The 27615-nt window shown below is 36.4% G+C and overlaps 1 protein-coding gene across 3 annotated transcripts in view; it reads right to left on the reverse strand.

Moving 5' to 3' along the window:
* ASTN1 (astrotactin 1) overlaps positions 1 to 27615 on the reverse strand; it is a 500602-nt gene extending 472987 nt beyond the window's left edge. For 2 of the 3 annotated variants that reach the window (XM_074308444.1, XM_074308445.1), the window contains exon 1: positions 26903 to 27614. In XM_074308444.1, coding sequence (XP_074164545.1) covers positions 26903 to 27209 — 307 coding nt within the window. In that variant the 5' untranslated portion in view covers positions 27210 to 27614. Of the gene's footprint in view, positions 1 to 26902 lie in introns of all 3 variants that reach the window. The other variant, XM_074308443.1, reaches the window with a different exon arrangement.

The raw sequence follows: 27615 nt of genomic DNA on the forward strand, positions 1-27615 counted from the left end.
AATTTTGGAAAGACATATTAGAACTAGATTATAAAAGACATTAAGTGCCAAACATAGGACTTTGTATTTTGTCTTAGGAGACAACAAAAAGACAATTAAAGCTTCTTAAGGAAGAAACGTAGCAACATTAGACTTATGCTTTAGGAATATTGCTTTGCCAGCTGTGTGAAGGATAGATTGGAGAGGTGACAGATCAGAGGCAGTAATAGATGACCTTGCAGTGGTCTATATGAAGTAAGATCCTATCCTTTTTTGATAAAAATCACAGTTTTTCCAACATGGAGCTGTCAAAAACAGCCAAATATTCAAGCAATACTTTTGTATGGTAGCAAATTAAAGGACATAAGGCTGGTGCCTATATTTGAGGAATGGTTAAGCAAATTATAAGACTGTACTGGAATATTACTGGATTTTGAGGAAAGATGGGATGGGCAATTTAGAGAAACTTTGGAAGACTTACAAATTAATGCAGAATGAATTCACCAGAACTAGAAAAATATACCTGATAATGAAAATGAAAAGAATAGTAAATGGAAATTCAAATTTGAAAAAATAATACTTTCTGATTTTGTTCCTGAAGAAAAGAAGATGAAATGAATCTTATTCCTTTGGGTAAGAAGGTGAGGATTCAGGTTCAGAATATTAAATGCACTGTCAGATATGGCTACTGTATCAGTTGGTTTGCTTACTTGGCTTTCATTGTAACAAAGGAATGGGGAGAGAAAGATTTCCAAAAAAATGACTATAAGATAAAAGCAAACAAAAAAGTATCAAGAAAACATTTTAAATAGAAGGACCTTTGTAAGAGTTATTTGTACATATTAAAGTGATTTCCTCCATTGTACCAATAGGAAAAACCAAGGCTCAGATAAGTAAGATTATCTTGTGTGAATGCATGGTCCAGTGAGATATAGTAGCGATTTAGAGTCAAACCTCCCCAAACCACTTCTCTTGAACTATCCTGCCTCATCAAATAGTCTGGTGTCACTACCAGTAGTTAGCATGATCTAATAGTCTGTGTAAAACATAGTGGCTCCCATCAGCCAACTTTGTTTCAATAAAAGAAACAATTTATTAGATGCAGATCATGTATCCACAAAGATATGTGAATTTCTACCAGTGATACAGCAACCACAAGGGAGTACATAGATCATTATATAAAGTACTGGGCCTTGAGTAGCTACAATAAGAACCCTGACCTGCTGTCTTTGATCATATTTATTCCAAGATTATTACTGTTTTTCATGGCAATAAAAGAATAATTATATATTGCAAGACAGTTTGCAGATCCTAACTAAGCAAGGAGTTAGTATGAGGACTAGGAGACAAACCTACGTGTGCATATACGTGTGTGTGAGGAGGATATGTGTATATGAGTATTTTTTAATTGTTTCCTAATGTACGAAACAGTTGAATAAGCCAACCCAGGGAATATAATAGATGAACAATAACAACAAAAACTTATACAGAGAGATGTACAAAATCAAGCTAAATGTGTGTGTATGTGTGTGTGTGTTTCAGAAACAGGGATTCTCACCTAGTTGCTGCTAGGTTTTGAAGTGTTGATTATGAAAATGCTAGAGAATGCCTCATTGTAGGAAAGAAATCTGAGAGGTGAGAGAGAAATATTTAAGAAAATAAAGAAAACCATAAAGAAATGCTTTCAAAGTTAGGATGGTGATAGATCACAAAGGATATACTCAGAATAAAGTTGTTGTTTTTTTCTTTAGGATCATGATTTTATATATAAAAATCATGAAAGTAAAAACCCCAGTCAGTTTCTCTTAGTTTGATATTTTAGGAAGAATAATTTTATTTAAATCAAGACTACCAGCTAAGCAAGAAAACAGCTTTGCAACAAAATCTTTTAGGAGTGTTTCATTCCCTGGCTTCTCCAGGTGGACTTGTCAGATCCTGGCAAATTCTGGAAATTTTTTTAGATTATTCATATATAACACAAGAAAGAATTTAGTTATCATTAGGCACTAAGATAAATTCTCTCAAAATAAGTTAATAGCTTCATGTTTTCATATTGTCAAGACATTAGTGTGCAGGGAAAAGCTATCAGAAGCAGCACACCTGGATTTTAAGGTCATTTGACAAAGTATCTTATGATATCCTTGTGGACACAAAGAATTCTGATATTGACAATAATATTGTAAAGAGGATTGGAATTGTTAGAACAATAAGATTCCAAGAATATTACCTAGATTGTACTCATCATGTTTCCCCAAAAAGCTACTCTGAGGTTTTGTTAATGGCACCACAAGCCTATCAGTCACCATTTAAAATCTTTGGGTACCAAAAAAAAAAGCATCAGATTCCTCTTTTCTTAAAAAAATAAGAGGGTGGAAGTAGTTGAAGGACTAGGTTATTTTTAGAATTTATTTAATGTTGGCTAGATGACACAGTGACTAGACAGCTGGGCCTGGGGTCAAAAACACCAGAAAATTCAAATATGGACTTAGAACCTTATTACCTATGTGACACTAGGCAAGTCATTTAACCCTGTTTGCCTCCATTTCCTCATCTGTAAAATAAACTGGAGAAATAAATAGCAAACTATTCCAGTATTGTTGCCAAGAAAATCCCAAAATAGGGTCATGAACAGTTGGACATGACTGAAATCTATGATTCATTCTTCTTTCTAAAAACAGTTTGCAACCAGGATTTAATTATTTGTTGAATACTTGTGATCCTGTATGCTCAGTGTCTCTTCCATGCAATATTTCTCCATTCCCTCTGCTGACTTCTCCATTCCCTCCAAGTACTTATTATCTCTCACTTTGGACTACAGTAATCTCCTAATCAATTTTCCTGCCTCCAGATTCTTTCCCACCCCATATTCTCTGTTCATCCTAAACATCATCACAAGGTTAATTTTCTGCAAACATACTACTTTCATTATGGGTTTGAGACCCAGCCCTGCCATTTATTAATCATGTACATATAATTGGATAGCCTTTACAATCACTCTGAACTCTGATAACCCCCGATTCTGTATTTTTTTCCTGGACCTTAGCTGTAGGATGGAAGGATTAGACTATTTATGAATGCTAAGGTGCATTCCAGCTCTAAACTTCTGATTCTAAGATTTTATGATTCCAGTAGAATTTCAGGACTCTTAATTTAATATCCACATGGCCTCTCTCTCCCCAAATTTCCACTCCCTAATTACTATAACATGTGATGAGAATAAGTGCAAGTGAGATGAGCCAATCTAGAGGAGAAAAATAATCTAAGATGATAGCTGAATTGCATAATCCATAGATGATTTAAATTTGTATTAACTCCTGAGGATTAAGTTATGCTGAAGTCACAAGACAGATATATTCAGCAAATTTTCTTCTAGATTTAAAACCAAGAGAATTCTTAGACTTCACCACACACCACATGGCAATCCAACCTTCTGAAATAGCTACATTGCTTCAGAGTTCCTAGTAATCACCTTTGCAAAGTACCTGAGAGAATGTAAAACTGCCAAGCGACTAGGTGATTTACATGGTGACCTGCAAATGAAAGCAGATTTTGCATTTATATTGGGAAAAATCCATTAACCAGATAATTTACATTTCCCTCTCAAACCTCCCTCTGGTCTGAACATTCCAAGTTGTTGTCAATGTCCAACCTTATGAAGAACATTAACTCTCACCACTTCCTCTACAATCATTCATCAAGATGGTAATATTAGAATGATGAAGTTGAAATTGCTCTGAGCATGTAAAAAGGACATTATTCTAGCCATCACCATCACTAGCCAACTAACAAAGGAATGAATAGTGATGACAAAGATCTTTCACTCTAGTCACTGATTTAAATGTCAGCACACACAGAAAGTTCTAAGTCCTAAGTTATCTGCATAGATTCATCATGCTTTCTCTACGTCTTTATCAAATGAGTTCCTGAGATCCTTGGACAATATTTCTAGCAGGAGATGAGTTAAAGTCATCATTTCTGCCTTACCATTTCAAAGCACTGGAAAATAGATCCTGATGTAGGATGACGCTAGAGTTGCCTGAATTTGGAAATATGCAGCAACAGACTGTCATTTGGATATATATACAATATATGTGTCATGGGAATCCCACAGGTAATTGAGAAACTCAAAGGATCTAGGAAACTACTCTTGGGAACATCATATACTCTGATGGTCTCAAACTCAAATTTCATATGTGTTTTTAGTTTATAACATTAATCTTGTTGTATCTTGTTGTATTACCATAGAGCTGTATTAGACTTGTTAACCTGGTTATATATTTGTATGAATCAAAGGACAAAGATTATATAATATGACCTTGAGCATAGCAACCAGCCCAAATTGGTTGATAATCTTGGAACTAAAGTAATTCATCTAGTATAGAGGTTTTTAAATTGGATTCCAACTTATTTTAAGTGTTTTTAAAACTGTATTTCAATGGAATTTTTCATATTTAAAAACATGATTCTAAGAAGTTGTCCATAGGTCTCACCAGACAATCTAAGGTCTCTATGACACAAAGGTAAAAAGACCCTGTTCCAGTATCTATCCAAGTCTTATATCCTAGAAACTAAAATACATTACTAATGTTGTATATAAACAGTTCATTCAATAGACTAGGATGAAGATATGGAAAAATCAACTTTTTTTCCCAAGTTTCAGTTGGTAAAATGGGATAACATGCTTTAGATATAAGAAGTACCTTTCCTCTATGCCTCCTCTAAAAATTCAAAATCACAATAACTCCTAAATATTTTCTCATCTAACCCCAGTCCCTCTTTTTATTCTAGGTCTCTCTTTGAAGATTTCCAAATTGACCAAATGTTTTATAGATCCTTATATTAATAGAACTCCCATTTCTACCATGAATGATAGCATTGGAATGTCTCCCAGAACTATTCTATCATCAACACAGTGAGCAAAATGGATGATCTAAAAAGTCCCTTCTTTGATTTGATTTGATTCTGCAGAACTTCCCCATGCAAATGTAGAACATCCCTTGATGAAAAGACAATTTAATTGCTATAGAGTTATTACAAAATGTGTACTAATATTGCAACTGCTTCAGAAAGGGCCTATAATGAGTTGCCCAGAAAGCCTTTGGACTCAGAAACTTCAGCTTACCAGTGCAAATAGAAGATTTGTTTAGGTTTCCAAAAAAAAAAAATAAATAAAATAAAATAAGAAGAACTTGGAGGGAAACAAAGAAGGAAGGATAGGAAAGAGAAAAAGAAAAAAATGAGAGAAAAAAAGTGGTGAATTGACCTAACATGAATAGCAATGAAATTATGTTAGAGTTAATGCTAGCAAAATCTCTCTCTCTCTCTCTCTCTCTCTCTCTCTCTCTCTCTCTCTCTCTCTCTATCTATCTATCTATCTATCTATCTATCTATCTCTATCTCAAATATCACCCTAGAATAGGACAGGCTTTTAACAAAGGTTACTGAAGCAGGCAACTATAAGTATTTTGAGACTGGACAAATGTAATGCTGCTCATTACTTGTCATTTGGTTATCTCCTGAGAAAACACCAAATAAAACACAAAGACAAAATTTAAACTCAAATCTTCCTAACTCTAAGCCTGCTGCTCTGTGCACAAGCCATCTAGTGAATAATTGAAAGTCCCCAGCAGCATAGCAGGTTAGCTAAAATGGATGAACCTGAGAGGCCTAATAGTTTCATATCTAAGACAAGGAATTAAGGTCCAGGAAATCTAAGTGAATTCTCTAAGATCATACAGGTAATCAGAAGCAGAGGAAGGATTTGAATCCAGGTCTTCTGCTTCCATTATCATTGCCTTTGCTACTGTATCAAAATTCCTCCCATGTGATAAGGATTTGCCCAGAAGAAACTTTATAAGGTCATGCTATAACAATGCTCAGTGCAGATATTTATAGGGCACTAGTTTCCAAAATTACTCCATGATGCATCCAAGGCAGTGTTTTTTCCACATCCCTCAGGCATTCACAGAGAAATATATAGTTTCCCTGGCCTGGCATAGGGAACTCTAAAAAATCATGCTCCCTCTCCAGTCTTGTTCTGAATTAGTAGTGTCTGCTTTCATTCTCTCTCTTTCTCTTCTAAAGACTAATTCAACAGCCTTTATACAACTTCTCTCACTTTCACCGTGAGCATCAATATTACTTCCTTTAGAATTGCTCTTTAAATATTCATTCACCAAATATTAATGAGATATTGAAATAAATGGTCATCCTCTGAATAGAGGATCAGAATTTAGAGCTTCAAAGAACCTAATTCATTCATCTAAACTAATCATTGTATTTGACATATGAGGGAACTGAGGCATAAAGAGGTCAATTGGTCAGATATCTTACTCAGTTACCCAGGTAGTAATTGGCAGGGCTGAAATCCAAAGGCTCCTTTGATGTCAAGTCCATAGTGCTTCCCATCACGCTATGCTGCTTCTTTTAAGAATAAAGACTTGCTACATCCATCAGAATATGTTATACACAGTTAAGATGAAGGATTCTTAAGTACTCTAGAGGAATAAAGTCACTATCTGGTTCTCAACAGCTTGGAAGGTTTGGAAAATCTGCAACTCTCTGGGGCCTGTTTCAATAGAGACAGAGGCATCTATTGTTGCTAGATCTGCCCATCTGTTGATTTGTCTAACTAACCACATGGAAGTTCTGTGCAGGTGCAAGCTTTCCCAGGTATGTAAGGGAATCTACTCAAATGCAAAGAAATGAAAGGTGTCTTAGAACACCAGACAGTGTCCTCACAGTCCCTGGGATAGCTCCATGGTCTCTGAGAGAACTCCTATCTCAAAATAGTAGGCTCTGCACAGAGAATGGGGTAAGGATGAGGACAGTGTACAGATGGCATAGAAGGGCCAGAGGCACAACTATTGAAAGTTTAGGCATTAGAAAGGAGGTAGTAGGAACCAGCAGCATTACCATACTACTACTACCATTACAACAGCTATTAACTATTACTACAACTAACACTACCACCACCATCACCACCACCAACAACAACGATGATGATCACTTGTAATTCCATAGTACTTTAAGATTTTTCAAACATCAATGTGTTATCTCATTCAATCCTTATAATAACCCTGTAAGGTAAATACGCTTATTATCTCCATTTTGGTGATGAATAAACTGACCCAAAGAACTTAAGTGACTTGTCCAGAGACACACAGCTAATAAGTATCTCAGATAGAATTTGAACTCAATTATGCCTTCAAAATGCCTAAAAACATTCCTGAAGCTCTCTAGAAACCAACAAGAATTAACATTGGAATGAATGAATATGTTTGGGAGTGTCATATTTCCTAACTTGTACTGCTTTACCAAAGAATACTATAGGACAAAAGAGGCAAAATTAAGGTCAAAGAAGTCTTTGGGGAATCTTGAATGTGAAACAGGTAGTACTATTGCTTTATAATAATATAGCCCTGCTAAGTTCCAGTCATAATTTTTAACACCTCCAGTATTTAAAAACTAAGTACCACATTTACTTTCATGATTTTCCTTCTCTGTACATATATTTTGCTGTTAAAATAAGGAGAGTGGGATTATTTGTAAACGGGCATTCACTTTGCCAACACAAAGGGAAATCTCCCCTTCCCCCATCAGACAAGCTTCATAATTATCACTGTCCTTGTATAGCTAGAATTGCTTCATAAGTATATATAGATTATATATAGATATATATCTAGAATTACAGATTACAGTCCTTCCATGAGGACTTCCTTCTATATTCTAATGAATTGAAATCCTGTCCATCATTAAGGTCTATCAAAAATACCACTTTTTCTTCCTCCTTTTCCATCATCATCATCATCATTATCATCATTATCATCATCATCATCACTTTAAGGACTAGTACAGATATGGCATTTAATATGTATTTGTTGGGTAATATAATAGCTCCTGATTATATTGTTTTTATAGTGTATTGATATAAGTATTAAAAATAACAATTAGCATTCACATTTAGATAGCACTTTTGGTATTTACAAAATGCTTTCATCATAATTCTTAAAGATAGATAATGAAAGTATCCAACTTCTGAAGATTTTTAACTGTATGATTATGAGTAAATCAACAAAATTCTTTGAATTTCAGTTTTCTCATTTGTAAAATGGAAAAGAATACCTTCCAAAGCTGATGTGAAGATAATGAAATAATATATAGAGAGCTTTTTTAAAATTCCCATTTCTTTTTGTTCAGACATTACCTTCTCCTTCAGATTCTTTTAGTTCCACACTAAATCTTATCAGTTTTCAATTTTGGCTTATAATGAGCACAACCATTTTGATACTTCACCTCAAAGGAGAAAGAATCTCAACTGAAGCCTCTTTCTTGTTACTCTCTTTGCTATCTTCCCAACCTGGGACAGTTAAATCAGCACCATGGACATCACTCACTGCTGGGTCCTTTAGGTGGATTCCTGCTTCATTCCCAACCCAATCAAAATTGAAGTAGGGTTAAAGTTATGTGCTAACTGATGATGACATATTTGTATTTTGGGAAAGATCCAAAGAGATCACACTCTACAGTCATACTATCCTACTAATTCCTGCTAACCCCTCATTCCTACATCCATTGCAAAAAGTTATGTGGGTATGACATTGGAAAGTTAGGATGACCTTTATTCACCCACCTCAGATACTTATCAAATATGTGACATTGGACACACATTAACCCTGTCTTTATCTCAGTCCCTCATCTGTGAAATAAGAGGAATGGGCCTCTAATGTTGCTCCCAGTTCTAAATTCCTAAGCCTTGCAACAGCTTATGAAAGGGAGAGAGGGATTCATATGCAGAGCAATGAAGGATGTCTTGGAATTCAAGTCTGTGTCCTCAGATTCCCATAGTCCCTGAATGAACTCCTATCTCAAAATAGTAAGCTCTCCATAGGACATCCAGTGTACTTAGAATTATAGAAGGGGCAGTGGCACATAGAAGATATATTAGAAAGTATTAGAAAGGAAGTAGTGGGAGTTTGGGGCCACTCACTATATCACCCTTGATGAAGAAAAGAACAAATAAAGACTTCAGACAGAATTCACAAAAGGTTTTCCATTTCCAAGTAACTAGCCCTAAATAATATTAGAATTTCTGGTTTTATTTTATTCTTCTTAAAAACAAAATGAGACTCCCACTAGATAGCAACAAGGCAATAAAAGAAAAACAGTCTTTCTGTCCTGCTAATTCCCCATCTCCACTCCCAAGATGAGTGATGTGGAGGTATACACAGATATATGTTGTCTGCCTTATAGAATCTAAATACCTAGAAGCCCAAGGCTATTTTATTTTATTGCCAAGCCAGGCATGGAGTAGAAGTTTTTGATTTCCATATAAGCATCACTTTATCATAATCTACCACCTGTATTAGAGAAAGAATAGAAATCATCAGGAAATATTGAGTGAAAAGTTGAGGAGATATAAGGATGTGGAAGAGATAGGGCATTGCCTAGTGACCAAGAATCATGTGACCGAAATATCATAGAATCACAGATACAGAATTGAAAAGGACCTTGGAATCAATCTAGTCCAACCCCTTCATTTTGTAGCTGAGGAAACCAAGCATCCAAGAGATGCAGTGGTTTGCTCAAGCCCACACTTCTAATAAGCATTTGAAGTAGGGTTAGTATTTGACTCAGGTCTTCCTGAATCCAAGTTCAGCTGTGTCTAACTGTTACACTATGCTATCTCATAGTGAGTCAGAAAATTTCCTTAGTCTTAGACACCTGATAATACAGAAACTGTTACAAATACCACCTCCATCTCTGGCAAATCTTTTTAATTTTTTCTTTTCTGTTTTTCTTTAAAAATAATAACTTTTTCATTTTCAAAATATATGCAAAGGTAGTTTTCAACATTCACCCCTGCAAAACTTTGTGTCCTGAATTTTTTTCCCTCCCTTCCCTCCAACCACTTCCCTAGAAAGCAAGTAATCCAATATTGGTAAAAGATGGGCAAATTTTCTATGCGTATTTCCACACTTATCTTGCTGCACAAGAAAAATCAGATCAGAAAGGGAAAAAATGAGAAAGAAAACAAAAAGCAAGCAAATAATAACAAAGAAGATGAAAATACTATGCTGTGATCCACACATAGTCCCCACTGTCCTCTTTCAGGATGCAGATGGCTCTTTCCATTATAAGTTTATTGGAATTTGCCCGAATCACCTCGTTGTTGAAAAGCTAGATAGCATAGTGGATAAAGCATCATCCCTGAAGTCAGGAGGACCTGAATTCAAATCTGGCCTCAGACACTTAACTCTTCTTAGCTGTGTGACTCTTGGACAAGTCACTTAACCCCAATTGCCTCAGCAAATAAAAGAAAAAGAAAAGAACCACATCTATCAGTTGATCATCACATAATGTCCTTGTTGTTACGTACAATATTCTTTCAGTTCTACTCCCTTCACTTAGCATCAGTTTAAGTCTCTCCAGACCTTTCTGAAATCATCCTGATAATCATTTCTTATAGAACAATAATAAACTATGACATTCTTATATTATAACTCATTCAATCATTCCCCAACTGATGGGCATCCACTCAGTTTTCAGTTCCTTGCCACTACAAAAGGACTACTGCAAACATCTTTGCACATGTGTCCTTTTTCCCTTTTTAATAATCTCTCTGGGATACAAACTCATTAGAGTCACTGTTAGATCAAAGGATATGCACATTTTGATAACCCTTTGGGCATGGTTCCAAATAATTCTTCAGAATGGGCGGATCAGTTCATAACTCCACCAACAATGTATTAGTCTTCCAGTTTTCCCACATGGCCTCCAACATTTATCATTATCTTTTCCTGTCATCTTAGTCAAACTAAGAGTTGTAGAGTGGTACCTTAAAGTTGTCTTAATTTGCATTTCTCTGATCAATAGTGATTTAGAGCATTTTTTTCATGTGACTAGAAATGGTTTTAATTTCTTTGTCTGAAAATTGCTCATATCCTTTGATCATTTAACAACTGGAGAATGGCTTCTGTATTCTTATAAATTTGAATGAATTTTTCATATGTTTTAGAAAGGAGGGCTTTATCAGAACCCACAGATGTAAAAGTTTTTCCCAGTTTTCTGCTTCCCTTTTAACTTTGTCCACAGTAGTTTGTTTTGTTTGTACAAAAATATTTTAACTTAATATATTCTAAATTATCCATTTTGCTTTCATAATGTTCTCTAATTTTTATTTTACCATAAATTCCTTCCTTCTCCACCGATCTGAGAGGCAGGCTATACTTTATTCTCCTAATTTGCTTAAAACATCACTCTTTATATCTAAATCATGAACCCATTTCAACCTTATTTTGGTATTGGGTATTAAGCATTGGGCAAAAGCCTAGTTTCTGTAATTGTATTTTCCAATTTTCCCAGCAATTTTTGTCAAATAGTGACTTCTTATCCCAGAAGCTGGGGTCTTTGGTCTTATCAAACATTAGTTTACTATAGTGATTGACTACTGTGTCTTGTGAATCTAACCTATTCCACTGATCAACTATTCTATTTCTTAGCCAGTATCAAATGGTTTTGATGACCGCTGCTTTATAATATAGTTTTAGGTCTCTGGCAAATCTTTACATCAATATCAAGGGTAGAGTTCTACCATTTCTTCATTTTTTACTTTTGGCATTGTCAGCAAAGTGTCCCTAAGTCATACAATCAATATAAAGACACAAACTGATTAGATAAGGATACAGAGATTTATTGCAATTTGGTGGGTTGATCCCATGTTCACAAAGCCTATGACTGGGGAGCACAGGTTCTGGAAGGTTCTGCAAGATTTGAAAAGTTCCAGGTATAGTTCCAATGATAAACTGGAATTTTGTGATGCAGAGATTACCCTTGATAAATTTGGAGAGTCTTAACATCAGGATAACCATAGTATGATGATAATGCTTATGATGATGATGATGATGGTGGTGGTGGTGGTAGTGGTGGTGGTGATTGTCTTGATATTACTATTTGCCATAGAAATCCCAAGGTTTAGCTAAAATTATATAGGGGTTCTAATCTTGATCATTGGCAGGAACACTCATACCCTCCTGGAATAGTGATATTTGAAATACATAGAACCCTAAGGGGAAAATCATCTTTGCCTAGTCAATTTCTACCCATCCTGAAAAACTCATTTCAGGATTTATCTACTTTCTGAGGTCTTCTCTGACCATTCCAGAGTGCAAGCAGTCTTTCCATTCTATGTGTTCCAAAAACATTTGAATTTTCCATCATTCTATTAGAAACAAGTGAAAAATCAGCAGACTGTTCTTTAAAAAAAAAAAAAAAAAAAAAAAAAAAAAGGAAAAAAAGGAAAAATAATTTAATAAAATTAATTTAATTTTTAAAAAAATAAATAAATAAAATTAAAATTATTAAGATCCTTTAAGAAGCCATATCCAGCATTATGCAATGCAAAAAAAAAATTAAAAAATGCTACCTCTGAAGTCCTAAGACCTGAGTTCAACTGCCCTATGACACTGTTGTAATATGGCATAGCATATAGAGAGCTGTCTTCCTTGAAGACAAGAAACACTTGAGTCAAATTTTGTCCCAAACATTTTGGCCATGTGATCAATTACAAATTACTCAACATTTCAATTTTCCAGGCAATTCTCTAAGACAAGTTGCAGAGAAGATGACTACTTGAATTGGTAGAGAGAATTTTCTCATCTGGAAATTCCTTAAACCAATTCAATCATGGTCCCTATCCCAATCCCTAAAAGTCATGGAAGAGACAATATGGTAGTGGATATGGAGTGATGATTTTGGTGTGTAGAACTCATAAAACTGGAGTACAAATTCCATCTGTGTTACTTACTGCTCTTGTGATCTTAGGAAAATTATGTGGCTTCTCTATGTAGAGGGCCAGAATTCTGGAAAAGTATACTTGAAACAAGGATACTTACAACAGGGTGTTTATTCAGTGCGATTGATGAGACAAAGATTCTCTAGTTTACATATAGTTAGTACTTAGTATGGTGATGTGATGGTTCTACAGTTGACACATGCTCAGTGTGCTGTAGTGATTTAATTGTACTAAGGTATATAAGAGCTGAGAGTACTTTAAATAAGCAGATTTGAGAGAGACTCCAGTGAGAGTGTGCTCAATCTTGATTTCAGATTTCCAGACTCCAGAGAGATTCTCGAGAAAGCTCCCCCGAACATTACATCTCTGGGCCTGTTTCCTGTTCTGTAGCATGCAAGGGTTATATCACATGGCCTCCAGGATCTTAAGTTTTGATCTTCTATTGTTCAATCTAGCTAATGTTCCTCTTTCTACAGGAACACTCTCCTAGTCCTCCTTTATCTTAGTGCTTTTACTCTGTCTTTCCCCATTGTATTCTATTTATATCATTTTTGGACATAGATCTTTGAATGTTTTCTCCCCCACTAGATCATGAGCTGCTTGAAAGCAATAACTTGACTTTCTTTGTATCCCTAGTGCTTAGCATAAATAAACTCTAGTTGAATAATAGTTTTTTATAACTTACAATACAATAGTTAATGCCTCAAAACTTACCAAAATTCAAAATGAAATTTACATTCATTCATACATTGAATGGGGGAAGCTAGGTGGCACAATAAACATAACACCAGTCCCCCTAATGAGTTCAAATCTGGTCTTACATACTTAACACTTCCTAGCTGTGTGACCCTGGCAAGTCACTTAACCCCACTTGCCTCAGCAAATAAATAAATAAATAAAAAGGATTTACACACTGAATGCATCTTTGGATTTTGCAAATGTTCAACACTGGAAGGGTGGAATAGAAGGGTAAGTTGAGGGTAGGGTGCATCAAATATATTTTATTATGATTAGCTTGCCAAGATTAATCATCATGTTATTTCATGCTTAACTTCAACTTCAAAATTAAAACATACAATTAGCTCTTTTATATATATATATATATATATATATATATATATATATATATGACTTTACTGAGTTTCTCAATATGAAGACCAGTTGTCAAAGAGTGAAAATGATGGCAAGCAATTTTTTCCCTTTTTTTAAAAAAAAAAAAAAAACATAAACAACACAACAGTTACCCCAAAACAATCAATTTGGGAAGGTATCTAATTTTATAATAAATACTGTTTTTTCTGATATTTGTAAGATTTAGAAATGGACAACCTCAGAAATCATCTACTCTTTTTTCACATGAAGAAACTGAATTCCACAGAGAAGAAATGACCCAGCAGCACATTGATAGTAAATAATGAGAGAAGACCCAGGTACTAATTTACTTTTCATGTATCTATAACTTGTATTTCAACTCTATAATAAACTCTTCAAAGGTAAGAATTTTATATTTCCTACAGCAACTAGCCTTGTCACTGTCTTGCAAACTGTATTGAGTTATTTTATATCCCAGTAGATGTACATTGGTGATAGGGATAGGAATTTGGGAGGGTTAAGGGAAATCTCTGGAAGAGATCTTTTTAGGATATGAACTTCCAATTTCTACATTATTGTAAGGAATAGGTTAGAATAGAAATCTTCTGGGCATGTGAAGGCACTTCTCAGAAGAACTGCCAGAGAATCAAGCTAAAGTGTAAAGGGCTGAAACTCTGAATAGGTGCACTTGAATCAGACAACCAAGCACTTAAGGCTAGTTACTTATTGGATAATAAGTCTATTAGCTTGTTTGGAATTTCTCTTCCCATAGTTAATGCTAGCTCAATGTTTGGGATTAAGAGAATTGTAAGGAGGGATTGGGAGTGGAGTGAGACAAGCCAGAGTCACTTTGGAGGAGGACAAGGAGAAGGGAGGTGGGTGGAGAGTTTGTAGTAGTTTTGTCCATCTTCTTCACTTCTCCCTCTAAAGACCAAGGACTTTTGCTTGTCCTGACACTGGCCAATTCTGAGGCCTCCAGGGAGCTAGCATGAACTTACACTAAAGAATTTGATCACCTAAAATATGGATAGCATTAGCATCCCACCTGGACCAGCAAAGGAGCCAAGCTTCACTTTTGCTATACAGAATCCAACCATTACTGAGCATGGAAAGGAGGAAACCTTTACCTTGTATTAATTTATCTTTCATCCCAAGCTTCCAAATTCTCCTCAAGAATCAAAGGGACTGGTAAAGGCAGTGAAGAGAAGGAGTAATGACAATGACTTACCCAACCTTCCCCCAACCCCTCCAAATACTTTTAAAAAATGAATCTAAACAAATTTTAGAATGTTAGGACTCACTAAAATATGGAGTGAAACAATTTTCCAGCCAAAAATAATTTGTAATGTCAATAGCAAAGGTTTATTGTACCAGGTCCAGTATGCAGTCCAGTCTAGCACAGGCCATGTCAGCACAGCCTCAGCACCAGTAAATCAGGAGCAGACCTTGGGATCTCTGAGACAGTTTCTAGACCTTTCAGCACACAGACACCAAGTCCACAAGACTCCATGCTAACAGAGCCTCATTATTTTTTGTATGCCTATTCCTATATGTCAGCTGCAGTATCTATTATGGATCCTACCTGTATAAAGAAACATGGAACATGTTAAATCTCCTCCTAACTATTATAGCCACCACATTTGTAGGATTCGTACTCTCTTGAGGCCAAATATCATTCTGAGGTGCCACTATAATCACAAACCTTCTATCAGCCATCCCCTACATCAGCAGCACTCTTGCAGAATGAATTTGAGAGGGTTTTTCAGTAGATGAAGCCAACTTCACCAGATTCTTTACATTTCACTTCATCCTCCCATTCATTATCATAGCACTAGTAATCATCCACCTCCTATTCCTCCACAAAACAACCTCCAACAACCCTTCAGGCATTAACCCTGACCCAGATAAAATTCCATTCCACCCATACTATACCATTAAAGATTCCATAGGCCTAATCCTACTTCCCCTTGTGTTTCTTATGCTAGCCCTATTCTCACCAGACTTATTAGGAGACCCAGACAACTTCTTACCAGCCAACCCCTTAAACACCCCTCCTCACATCAAACCAGAATGATACTTTCTATTTGCATAGGCCATCTTCTGCTCAATCCCCAATAAACTAGGTGGAGTACTAGCCCTGCTAGCCTCAATCCTAATTCTCCTAATCATTTCCCTCCTCCACACAGCCAACTAATGGGACAACTTGAAAAGTCATCAGGAAAGATTCGTCACAGTAGGGTGGAAGAAAAGCCCCAGCAAGCCAGGAATGGTCCTTAGGAGCCACTGAATCATCAGTGGTGGCAGCAGCAGCAGTGGCAGTGGTGGCAGCTTCTAGAGATCTCAACCCACACGTGAAAAGAGTGCCAAAAAGCCAGTTAGAAGATTACAGGGGTCTCTTTGCTAGCACAGAGGCAGGACTCTGTTGTTTTGCTCACACTCAGATCCAGATGCAGTTCTTGCTCATAGCCCCAGGGTGAGGAGGAGCACTAATATACTAGAACCTACAGCCACAATGGAACCTGGATCCTCCTCATAGTTCCAGGATAGAAAAGAGTTGCTATAGGAAACCAAAGACAAGAGTATAGGCCAAGAGAATAATAAACATACTTCTCCTTGGATCATACCATCTTGGAAGAACTGCAAACTTACTGGTCTCTAGACGAATCTCTGAAAACTGCTGCACAAAATCCCTGAAGCATGGAACATTGCATCCTCTGCCCTGGAAGCAGAGTCCTACTTTAATGAAGAGTTAAAAGTTCAAGTAATAGACTGGGGAAATAAGCAAACAGAAAACAAAGTCTGACCATAGAAAATTCCTATGGTGATAAGGAAGATCAAAACACAAGCTCAAAAGACGATAACAAAGTTAAAACTACTATATCCAAAATCTCTAAGAAAAATAAAAATTAGTCTCAGGCCAGGAATGACAGGAATTTTAAAATGAAGTTTGAAAATCAAATAAAAGAGATAGAGGAAAAAATGGGGAAATAAATTAGAATGGTGCAAAAGGATATACAAAAATCCAATGAGAAAAATTCCTTGAGCAGCAAAATTGGTCAAATGGGAAATGAGGTACCTTTAAAGGCTTACCAAAGAAAATAATACTTAAAAATTTGAATTGATGTACATGTTAAATATATATTGGATTAATTGCCACCTAAGGAAGGGGCTGGGGAAAGGGAGGGAAAAGACTTAGAATACAAGGTTTTGCAAGGGTGAATTTTGAAAAGTATTGATGCATATTTTTTGAAAATAAAAGGCTTCAATAAAAAAGAACAAAATGGGGAAAATTAGAATTGAGCAAATCAAGGAAGCTAATGATTTTATGAGAAATCAAGAAAAAAAAGGAAAACAAAACCCCCAAAAATGTAAAAAAAAAAAAAAAAAATAGAAACAAATGAAAATATCTCATTGAAAAAAGCAACTGACCTGGAAAATAGATTCAGGAAAGATAATTTTAAAATTATTGGACTACTTGAAAGCTTGATCAAAAACTAGCCTACACAATATCTTTCAAGAAATTATAGATAATGGGGTAGCACAGTGGATAGAGCATTAGCCCTGCAATTGGGAGAACCTGAGTTCAAATCTGGCCTCAGACATTTAATACTTCCTAGCTGTGTGACCTGAAGGAAAATGGCTTAATCCCAATTGCCTCAGCAAAAAAAAAATAAAAATAAAAATAAAAACTGTCCTGATATTATAGAACCAGAGGGTAAAATAGAAATTAAAAGAATCCACCAATAACCTCCTGAGAGAGTCAAAAGATGAAAACTCCCAGGAATATTATGGCAAAATTCAAGAATTTCCAGGTTAAAGAAAAAATATTGCAAGCATCCAGAAAGAAACAATTCAAATATAGTGCAGTCACAGTTAGGATAAAATAAGATTTAGCAGCTTCTACATTAAAATATATTGCAGGGAACAATTGAGCTGGGATTACAATCAAGAATTATCTACTCAACAAAACAGAATATAATCTTACAGGAGAAAAGATGGATATTTAATGAAATAGAGGACTTCCAAGCATTCATGGTGAAAAGATCAGAACTATATAGAAAATTTGCCTTTCAAATATAGAACTCAGGAGAAATATAAAGGGTTAATCAGAACAGGAAAATCATGAGGGACTTAATAAAGTTAATCTATATACATTCCTACATTGGAGGATGATACTTATAATTCATAAGAACTTTCTCATTATTAGGGCAGTTGGAAAGAATATATAGAGACAGAGGACACAAATTTGAGTTTTATATGAAAAGATAGCTAAAAAACAAAATTAAGGAGTGAGAGAAAAGTCCTGTGAGAAAAGGAAAGGGAGATGTGTAATAGCATAAATTATCTACCATAAAAGAGGCAAGAAAAAGCTTTTAACATGGAAGGGAAGAAGAGAAAGGAAAAGGGAGTGAATAAACATTACTCTCATCAGAATTGACTTAAAGAGAAAATAAAATGCACACAATATAGAAATCTAGCTTGCCCTATAGAAATAAAAGAGGAAAAGGTCATATGAGAAGGGGGAGGGTGATAAAAGGGATATTGGGGGAAGGGTGTTCAGAAGCAAAACACTTGAGAAGGGACAAAGTGAAAGGAAAGAAAAAATAGAATGGTGGTACAGTTAGCAATAATAATTGTGAAAAGAATTTTGAAGTAAGTACTTCTGATGAAGACCTCATTTCTCAAACATATAGAGAACTGAGTCAAATTTATTTTTTAAAAAATTAATTAACAGCCATTCCCCAATTGAAAAATGAACAAAAGATATGAACAGTTTTCAGATAAATTAATCAACCAAATTTTAAAAATACTCATTCACTATTGATTGAAGAAATGCAAATTAAAATAATTCTGAGATATTACCTCATGTCTATTAGACTGGCTAATAGGCCAGAAAAAGAAAATGACAAACATTGGAGGAAATGTGGGGAAAATGAGACATTGAAGCATTGTTGGTGAAATGGTGAACTGATTCAAATATTCTATAGAGTAATTTGGAAATATACCCAAAGGGTTATAAAATCATGCATACCTTTTGATCTTCAGCAATACCACTACAAACATATATCCCAAGAGATTTTTTAAAAGAAAAAGACTTATATGGACAAAAATATTTACATAAGCTTTTTTCTCAAACTAAAGAACTGAAAATTGAAGGGATGCCTATCAATTAGGGAATGGCTGAATTAATTGTGGTATGTGATTATGATGTAATACTATTGTTCTATAATAAACAAGGCACAGGAAGCTCTCAGAAAAACCTGGAAAATTAATGAACTAGAAAAAATAACAACAAAAGAATGGAAGAATAAAAGGTCGAGAATTGCAAGGGAACTAATGAAAAAAAAGTCAGAGGAAGATGGTCTAAGTGTACCTGATCTAAAGCTATATTATATAGCAGCAGTCACCAAAACCATTTGGTACTGGCTTAGAAATAGAACGGTAGATCAGTGGAACAGATTAGATACAAAGGACAAAAAAGGGTACATCTATAGCAATCTAATCTTTGACAAACCCAAAGATACCAACATTAGGGACAAAAATTCGTTATTCGGAAGAAACTGTTGGGAAAACTGGAAATTAGTATGGCAGAAATTAGATATGGACCCATACTTAACACCATATACCAAGATAAGATCAAAATGGGTCCATGATTTAGGCATAAAGAATGAGATCATAAATAGATTAGAGGAACAGAGAATAGTCTACCTCTCAGACCTGTGGAGGAGGAAGGAATTTATGACCAGAGGAGAACTAGAGATCATTATTGATCACAAAATAGAAGATTTTGATTACATCAAACTAAAAAGTTTCTGTACAAACAATACTAATGCAAACAAGATTAGAAGGGAAGTAACAAATTGGGAAAATATTTTTAAAAGGAAAGGTTCTGACAAAGGTCTCATTTCCAAAATATTTAGAGAACGGACCCTGATTTATAGGAAACCAAACCATTCTCCAATTGATAAATGGTCAAGGGATATGAACAGACAATTCTCAGATGATGAAATTGAAACTATTTCCACTCATATGAAAGAGTGTTCCAAATCACTACTGATCAGAGAAATGCAAATTAAGACAACTCTGAGATACCACTACACACCTGTCAGATTGGCTAAAATGACAGGAACAAATAATGATGAATGTTGGAGGGGATGTGGGAAAACTGGGACACTGATACATTGTTGGTGGAGTTGTGAAAGAATCCAGCCATTCTGGAGAGCAATTTGGAACTACGCCCAAAAAGTTGTCAAACTGTGCATACCCTTTGACCCAGCATTGCTGTTATTGGGATTATATCCCAAAGTGGAAAGGGAACTGTATGTGCCAAAATGTTTGTGGCAGCTCTTTTTGTTGTAGCTAGAAACTGGAAGTTGAATGGATGTCCATCAATTGGAGAATGGTTGGGTCAATTGTGGTATATGAAGGTTATGGAATATTATTGCTCTGTAAGAAATGACCAACAGGAGGAATACAGAGAGGCTTGGAGAGACTTAAATCAACTGTTGCTGAGTGAAATGAGCAGAACCAGAAGATCACTATACACTTCAACAACAATACTGTATGAGGATGTATTCTGATGGAAGTGGAAATCTTCAACATAAAGAAGATCCAACTCACTTCCAGTTGATCAATGCTGGACAGAAATAACTATACCCAGAGAAGGAACACTGGGAAGCGAATGTAAATTGTTAGCACTACTGTCTATCTACCCAGGTTACTTATACCTTCGGAAGCTAATAATTAATGTGCAACAAGAAAATGGTATTTACACACATATATTGTATCTAGGTTATATTGTAACACATGTAAAATGTATGGGATTACCTGCCATCAGGAGGAGGGAGTGGAGGGAGGGAGGGGATAATTTGGAAAAATGAATTAAAAAAAAAAAAAAAAAAAAAAAAAAAGGAAAGGGCAAAACACTCCAGTATCTTTGCCAAGAAAACTCCAAATAGGGTCATAAGAGAAGGATGCGACTGAAAATTGACTGAATAACAACAAAAAGTCATTATGTGCCTTCAGGAATCTGTTTCTATTTAAGTTTGACTCCACAGTTACATGGCAGAGGTGTTAAACATATAGCCTGCAACATTCTTCCCAATGCAGCCTTAACTAAATTAAAATGTAATTTGGAAAATATTTAACAAAATAAATAAGATACAATAAACAATAAAAAAAAAAAAACCTGGAAAATTCTCCATGAACTCATGCAAAATAAAATGTATTGTGTACAAAGTAATAGCATTGTTGTAGGATGATCATCTATGAATGACTTTTCTATTCTCAGCAACACAAGAATCCAAAACTACTCTGAAGGATTTATGATGAAAAATGCTATCCATACCCAGAAAAGAACTAATTATGTCTGAATATGGATTGAAGCATACTAATTATTTATTTATTTTTTTTTACTTTATTCTTGAGGATTTTATTTTGGGGAAGTGGGAGATTAATGTTTTCTTTCTCACAATGTCTCTTATCAAAATGTTTTACATAACTTCACAAGTACCTCCTAAATGAGAATGAGATTAGGGAGAGAGGAAGGGAAGCAATATGCAGGTCAAAATGTAAAAAAAAAAAAAAAACAAAAAAAACATTTTACATGTAACTGGGGAAAATAAAATATTAAATCAGAAAAAAAAAGATTAAAAAAGTCACAGAGAAAGACTACATAGGATCTTAGAGATTAAAGAGGTTTAGAGTTTACTTAGTCTAGTCTCTTTATCATATAGCTGAAGAAACTAAAGTGAGAAAGAAGGTGGAAGTGGGAGAAGGGTCACATGGGTAATATGTGACAAAACTAATGACTTGAACCCAAATCCTTCATTTCCAAAGCTAGTAATTTTTCCTTGGTACCACAAAAGTACAGTGTTCTTTCTACACCAGAAACAGGAGAGAAGACAACAGAGAATAGTGGGGTAGAGAAAACGCCTCCCCCAAAAAAGTTGTGATTGAGATTTGAGTCTAAACTATCCTAATATTGGGGGAGGGAACTTAAAACTCATACTCCAAGTTAAACCTCAACTCTTATATCACATAATTTGTTTCACTCCCCACCCAACTTTCTGGCTTTTTCTTTCTACTATTGGCCACCTTCTTTCTACTTTCCATTTAAATGTTATCTTCTTGCATTAGAATATAAAGTAAAGTACTTAAAAGTAAAGATTTTTTTGGTGTGTGCTCATAATTGCATCTCTAGTATTAATCACAGTTCCTGGCATACATTAAACCCTTAATAAATGCTCTGTTTGACATATATATGTATATGACTCCAGCCAAAACTAGAAAAAAATAAAAATTAAAATTTTTTAAAATTTTAAAAATTCTAACAGCTTTTATTGGTATACTTGCTTTTTTTGTATACTTGCTTTTATTTTTGTAATCAACTCTGCTATTTTCTTCAATATCAAAGTAGAACACAATTATCTTTATATAGAGAATTTCTTGATATTTTTCTAATGCCTCTTGAAATAACTAGGGATGGTGGTGAAATGTTAAAATGAATAAATAAATAAATACAAACCACCCCAAAAACATGTAGAGGAAACATTGGTGTAGCAGAAGGGGAACAATAAAGAAAATTTCCTCCCAAATTCAATTTGGGAGTGATAACTAAGTGACTTGATTTCAATTAACCTAATTTTTTACACTGCAAGATCTTTTGTAAACAGTTATCCTTTCACAAAGAATAAACAGGAAAACAAACAGAAGGATGCTTTTCACTCCAGAACTAAGGATCAGGTCTAGAACTTAACCAAGAACACTAGACTTAGAATGATTTTGATGAATGTTTCCCAGAGATTGGAATAAACTTTGGGGGGGGGGGAACAAAACAAACAAACAAAACCTTCCTGGGTTCTTTATTGTTTGAATTATTTAGTCTGAACCCTTCCTTAATATAGGAAATTATGAACCCTTGCCTATACTCTAGTTGGTGTCTTCAGTATCACACACATATCTCAGACTTCTGTTTATGTCTATATCTTTCCTTGGATGGTTTCCTCCAGTTTAACAATAATAGCTAGCTTTATGGAGAACTTTAAGGATTGCAAAGTGTTTTACAATTATCTTATTTTGTCCTCACAACAATCCAATCACAATTTTATCCAATCACAACAACAAATGAGTGCTCTTATTACCTCCATTTTATAATTGAAGTAATTGAGGCAGACAGAGCTTGGAGTATTTTAACCAGGGACAATGAGGTAAGAATTGTCTGAAGCTGGATTTAAACTCAGTTCTTCCTGACTCCAGGTACAGCTCTCTATCTAAATTCGCACTACCTATATTCTATCTTAATTTCCCTCCTTCCTCTCAGTCATTCTACAAGACACATGTCAAATCTCACTTTTTCAGGAATACTTAAGTCTTTCTCCTATAATCTTCTCCTATACAATCTATACCATATAACTGGACATATATAGACTTTCTGCCTTCAAATTTTAGTCCCTTATTTCATAATGGTATAGATATGACTTTAGGTGATCTGATTTCCAAATTTGAATATACCAAGAATTTTGGTAGAAATCCTTTGAGAACAAACCAGGCATTTGGTTTTCTCTCTGCTTTGCTAGTTTAGTTTTTGTTGTTTTGTTGTTTTGTTTTTTGTTTTGTTTTTTGTTTTTAAAGTCATCCAATTCCTTACCAATAAAAGATAAAAATTATTATTGTCTTTCACCCAATCAAAGTTCCAGCCCAATGGACCTGGGCCTACCTATTAGGTGTTACTGGAATTTAGCCTTTCATATCTCTCCTTTTGTGCCTTTCCATTAATTGTGTCCCATACTGAAGTTGCATTATTTTCTCACCTCCACCTCCCAGAATTCTTAGCTTCCTTCAAAGAATAATTCAGGCACTGTCTTTTATGGGAAGCCTTTCCTTGTCCCCTTATTTCAATCAATCAATCAATCAATCTATCAATAATTAGCTTGAGTCAAGCTTTTGCTGCATAAAATAGACTGATCCTTGTCCTCAAGAAACTCCCATTCCAGTGGGGATAATGGAAAGAGGAATAACACACCAACAACCATGTACAAATAAGGTGTTTATATATGGTCAACAGAACATAATCTCAGAGGGAAACTTCTTGAAGACAGGCATTTTTCAATCTTTATATTGCTCAATCAATAATCATTAAACATTTGTTAATCATTTATTATATGTCAAATACTGTACTAAGCACTGTGGACAAATAGAAGGAAGATAGTGCCTGCTCTCAAGGTGCTCACACTCTAAGTGGGGAAGACAACAAATCAATATATAAAAGCAAGAATGCAGTAGTCATTTAATTAATACTTATTGAATAGAATTAAGATTTTTACCATAGAAACTCATTGAAAAGTATTTCATAAGATGTGGCACTTTAGGGAACTTAGAATTTGCCTTGATGGATTAGGATAAAATCACAGATCTTTTGAAGTGTTAAAAAGGAATGTTTTTTATTATTATCTCACTTCACATTGTCAGTCCTGTCTATCCCAACTAGATTATAAGCCTCTTGAGAACAGGAGTTCATGCCTTATTGTCTGTATAGCATTATTAGAAAGTGGGCTTTCAACAAATACTGTTAGATTTGAATTCTTTTAATAGTTGTAGAAAGTTAATGAAAGATCAGTGGTTCAGGCAGGCAATTCCTCAAAATGAAGCACTACGTAGTAGCCCTTCTTGCTCCTCTGGTATTTGCCAGGGTGAAGGGGTCTACATTTTCAAATTAACACACTCCCACCTCACATGATGACTTATGCCCTGTGTAAAATATCAAGCCCAGTATGATGGATGTTGGCACCTCCATCCACAAGAAGGCATATTATTGACTTTTTAGGAAGAGAAAAAGAAATGGGTACTTGCCAAAAAGTATAACCAGCCTCAAAGTGAAAGAGGAGTGATATAAAGGCTAGGATAGCAGGTTGCCATAGCTACTCCATCAGGCCTCTACAGTGAGCAGCATGTATAGAGGTTCAGAGAACCCATTTTCTTGCATCTAACCTTTCATTATATACTAGAGATCCTGGTTGGCAGTTCATGGCCTTGGGCCTTGGCTTTGGGATTCAAGAATCAGCATTCTGCACCCCAGTCACCCTGGCTCCTTCCTTTCACAAAAATGTCCAAGGCCTAGTTCATGCACAGTTAACATTAAAGTACTCAGCCAAGAGTAGAAACTCTGCATACACATTATTGCTCCCCCATTTCCTCCACACATGCCATATAATGTAATGAACTGATACACCTGCACCTCATCATGCTGTTGCCAGATTCACAAATACCCATTTAATTACTTCTGCAAGGCAGTATTCAATACAGCTAGGAATGGGTTCAAGACAGATGAATCTACAAGGTTTTCATTGCAAGCTATAGCCCAACTTTTTTCCCCATTAAAACCAAAAAATACCAGTAAAGAGATTTGGTTGGACCAAATTGGTCCCCACCATGATGAACCTGAGAGTTTGAAATTTACTTTTTTGAAAGGCTGGGCAATTTATGAGAGCACTGACTTCCATCCAGGAAATAAAAGTTTTACTCCCCCATATTCCATATGGTTTTCATGAATGTGATTTGCCATTTTGGAAATAAAGGTGCCTTTAGATATAGGAGTGGGAGTGGGAGGTGCTAAGAAGCATACAGCGTGCCTCACTGCTTACACAGAGCCAACTTATAAGGCATTTTCATACAAACTGAACTTTGGCTGGGAAGGTCTTTATGCCACTGAAGCAGTCTGTGGGATATTTAGTGTTTGGTGTGAGTTGGGAGCTTACACGGTGTAGAATTTGGATTTTTTCCCCCCTTAGGTTTAATAAGAATGGGGATACTATATTATTGGAATTTTCACGTGGATTGGAAAATGACAGGATTTTACTTAGTGAGGAGAGGGATGACAGGAATGTAGCCTAATAAGGAGAAAGACAAAGTTGTAGTTATTTTAGTTGAATGAGGCACATAAACAGGATTCTGTTTTTTGTGACTCTCTTCAAAATGGCCTAATAAGTTGCAAACATTGTTGAAGTCCATACAATGTGATGGATGTTGGGAAAGTGGTTAAAGAGATGTTGCTGATGTGTCTTTTATATGAGTGAGTTTTATAGGCTAAGAGATGGGGGTGGAGTGGGATGTGATCATCTTGAGAAAGAATGAGTATAAATCAATATTTCATTCTGCTCTTCACTTAGGTTCATTTAGCATACAGGAAATTTATGCTATGTTAGTGTGGTACAAAAAAAAGATCAGCTTATTTAAATGAATTGTTGATGTAGCTTAGGGTTATGAAGGTGTGTGAAGAGATAGTCGTCAACAGGCTGTAATTGGATGGGTCAGGTGTATGTTCCCATCAGTTTTGGAGACTGGACATTTGGTTCAAATGGAAAACCAGGATAAAGAAACTACAACTAAGTAAATGGAAGCAAGACTGATCACATGGCAATAAAAGGGCGAGGGCTTCTGAGAAGCAAAGCAAAGAGTAATCTTGTCTGGTAGAGTTTGGCCTGTGGATTCTTGCTAAAGTGATGTAGAACAGCAAGGTTTGGGACACACTCAGAAATCTCGTGCTAGTGTGAATTGATGGAGAAGGAGAGGTTAAGACTATGGTAACTAGGGAGTGTCAGGAAAGGGGCATTGCATTCCTGCTGTGAGTGGTCTGATGCCATGGGGCATACAGAAAATGCCCTGCCAGGAGCCACCTATCCAGAGAAGTCGCAGTGCTGGAAGTTGGTTATATGAAGACTCCGAGTATGTGCCCTTTGAGGGGAAGAGGTGCAGGTGGGGGCAGAAGGAGCTGTTATTGTGGGGAAAGAGTGTTCTGGTTGGAGGTAGGGAAAGCTCTTACGTACAGGCGATTCTGTGTTGCATATGGGTGTGGAGAAGACGGTGTCGGGGCGGATCTATTAAGGTAGCAATGGGGGGGCAGGTCTGAGCGAGCTTGCGAGCGAGTGGGTGTGTGTGTATGTGTGTGCGTGTGTGTGTGTATGTGTGTGCGCGCATTAGTGTGTATATGTATAGAGCGAGAGTGGGGGCTGGGAGGAAGGGGCCTCCCCGGGGACTCACCCAGCACGAAGTAGGGGAGTTCTGTGTTTTCCAGGTCGTCCACAACCACCATTTCCCCGGGGAAGTCATTGCGCACCGAGAACAGGAGCTTGGGCTCGGAGGCCGAGGGGCTGTGCATGATGCTGAGGTCGTTCTCCCGCAGGAAGGGCAGCGCCGACACTGTGATGCTTTTCAGCTTGCACTCCAGCTCCTTGGATGGGTCCCCGTCTCCTCCTCCTCCACCGGCCGCGGCGGCGGCGGCGGTAGCCAGCACAGCCGCCGGCATCCAGCAGCAGGCGAGCAGGGCGCAGAGCCGGGCTAAAGCCATCTTGAGCGTCGTTCGCCTTCCTCCCAGCGCTGAGATGGTGGGGGAGGAAGGGAAGCGAAGGGAGGGCTAGAGGGAGGGAGGGGAGGGGGGTGGGGGGTTTGGGAGGAGATGTGGACCCCGCGCGGGGAAAGCCTTGGTCCAGGGGTAGGAGAGCAGCAGCCCGCTTGCCTCCCTGGTGAGGTGCACTCACCGCCTGAGCCCCGATGCACCCAGAGCCGGATTTCTTTGTTTTCAGGGCTGTGAGCACTAAAAAGAGAAAACACGGGGGGACAGCAAGACCCGAAAGGGGGAAGACAGGCGAGAGGAAAGAGAAAGCGAGCTAAGGATTTCAGAGAATCAGGTCAGCCCCCGAGCTGACGGCTTGGGCTGCTCCTTCTCCTTCGCATCTCCCCAGCTCTAGCACCCA

This window comes from Sminthopsis crassicaudata, chromosome 4 (assembly GCF_048593235.1).
Source record: "Sminthopsis crassicaudata isolate SCR6 chromosome 4, ASM4859323v1, whole genome shotgun sequence".
Classification (NCBI taxonomy): Eukaryota; Metazoa; Chordata; class Mammalia; order Dasyuromorphia; family Dasyuridae; genus Sminthopsis; species Sminthopsis crassicaudata.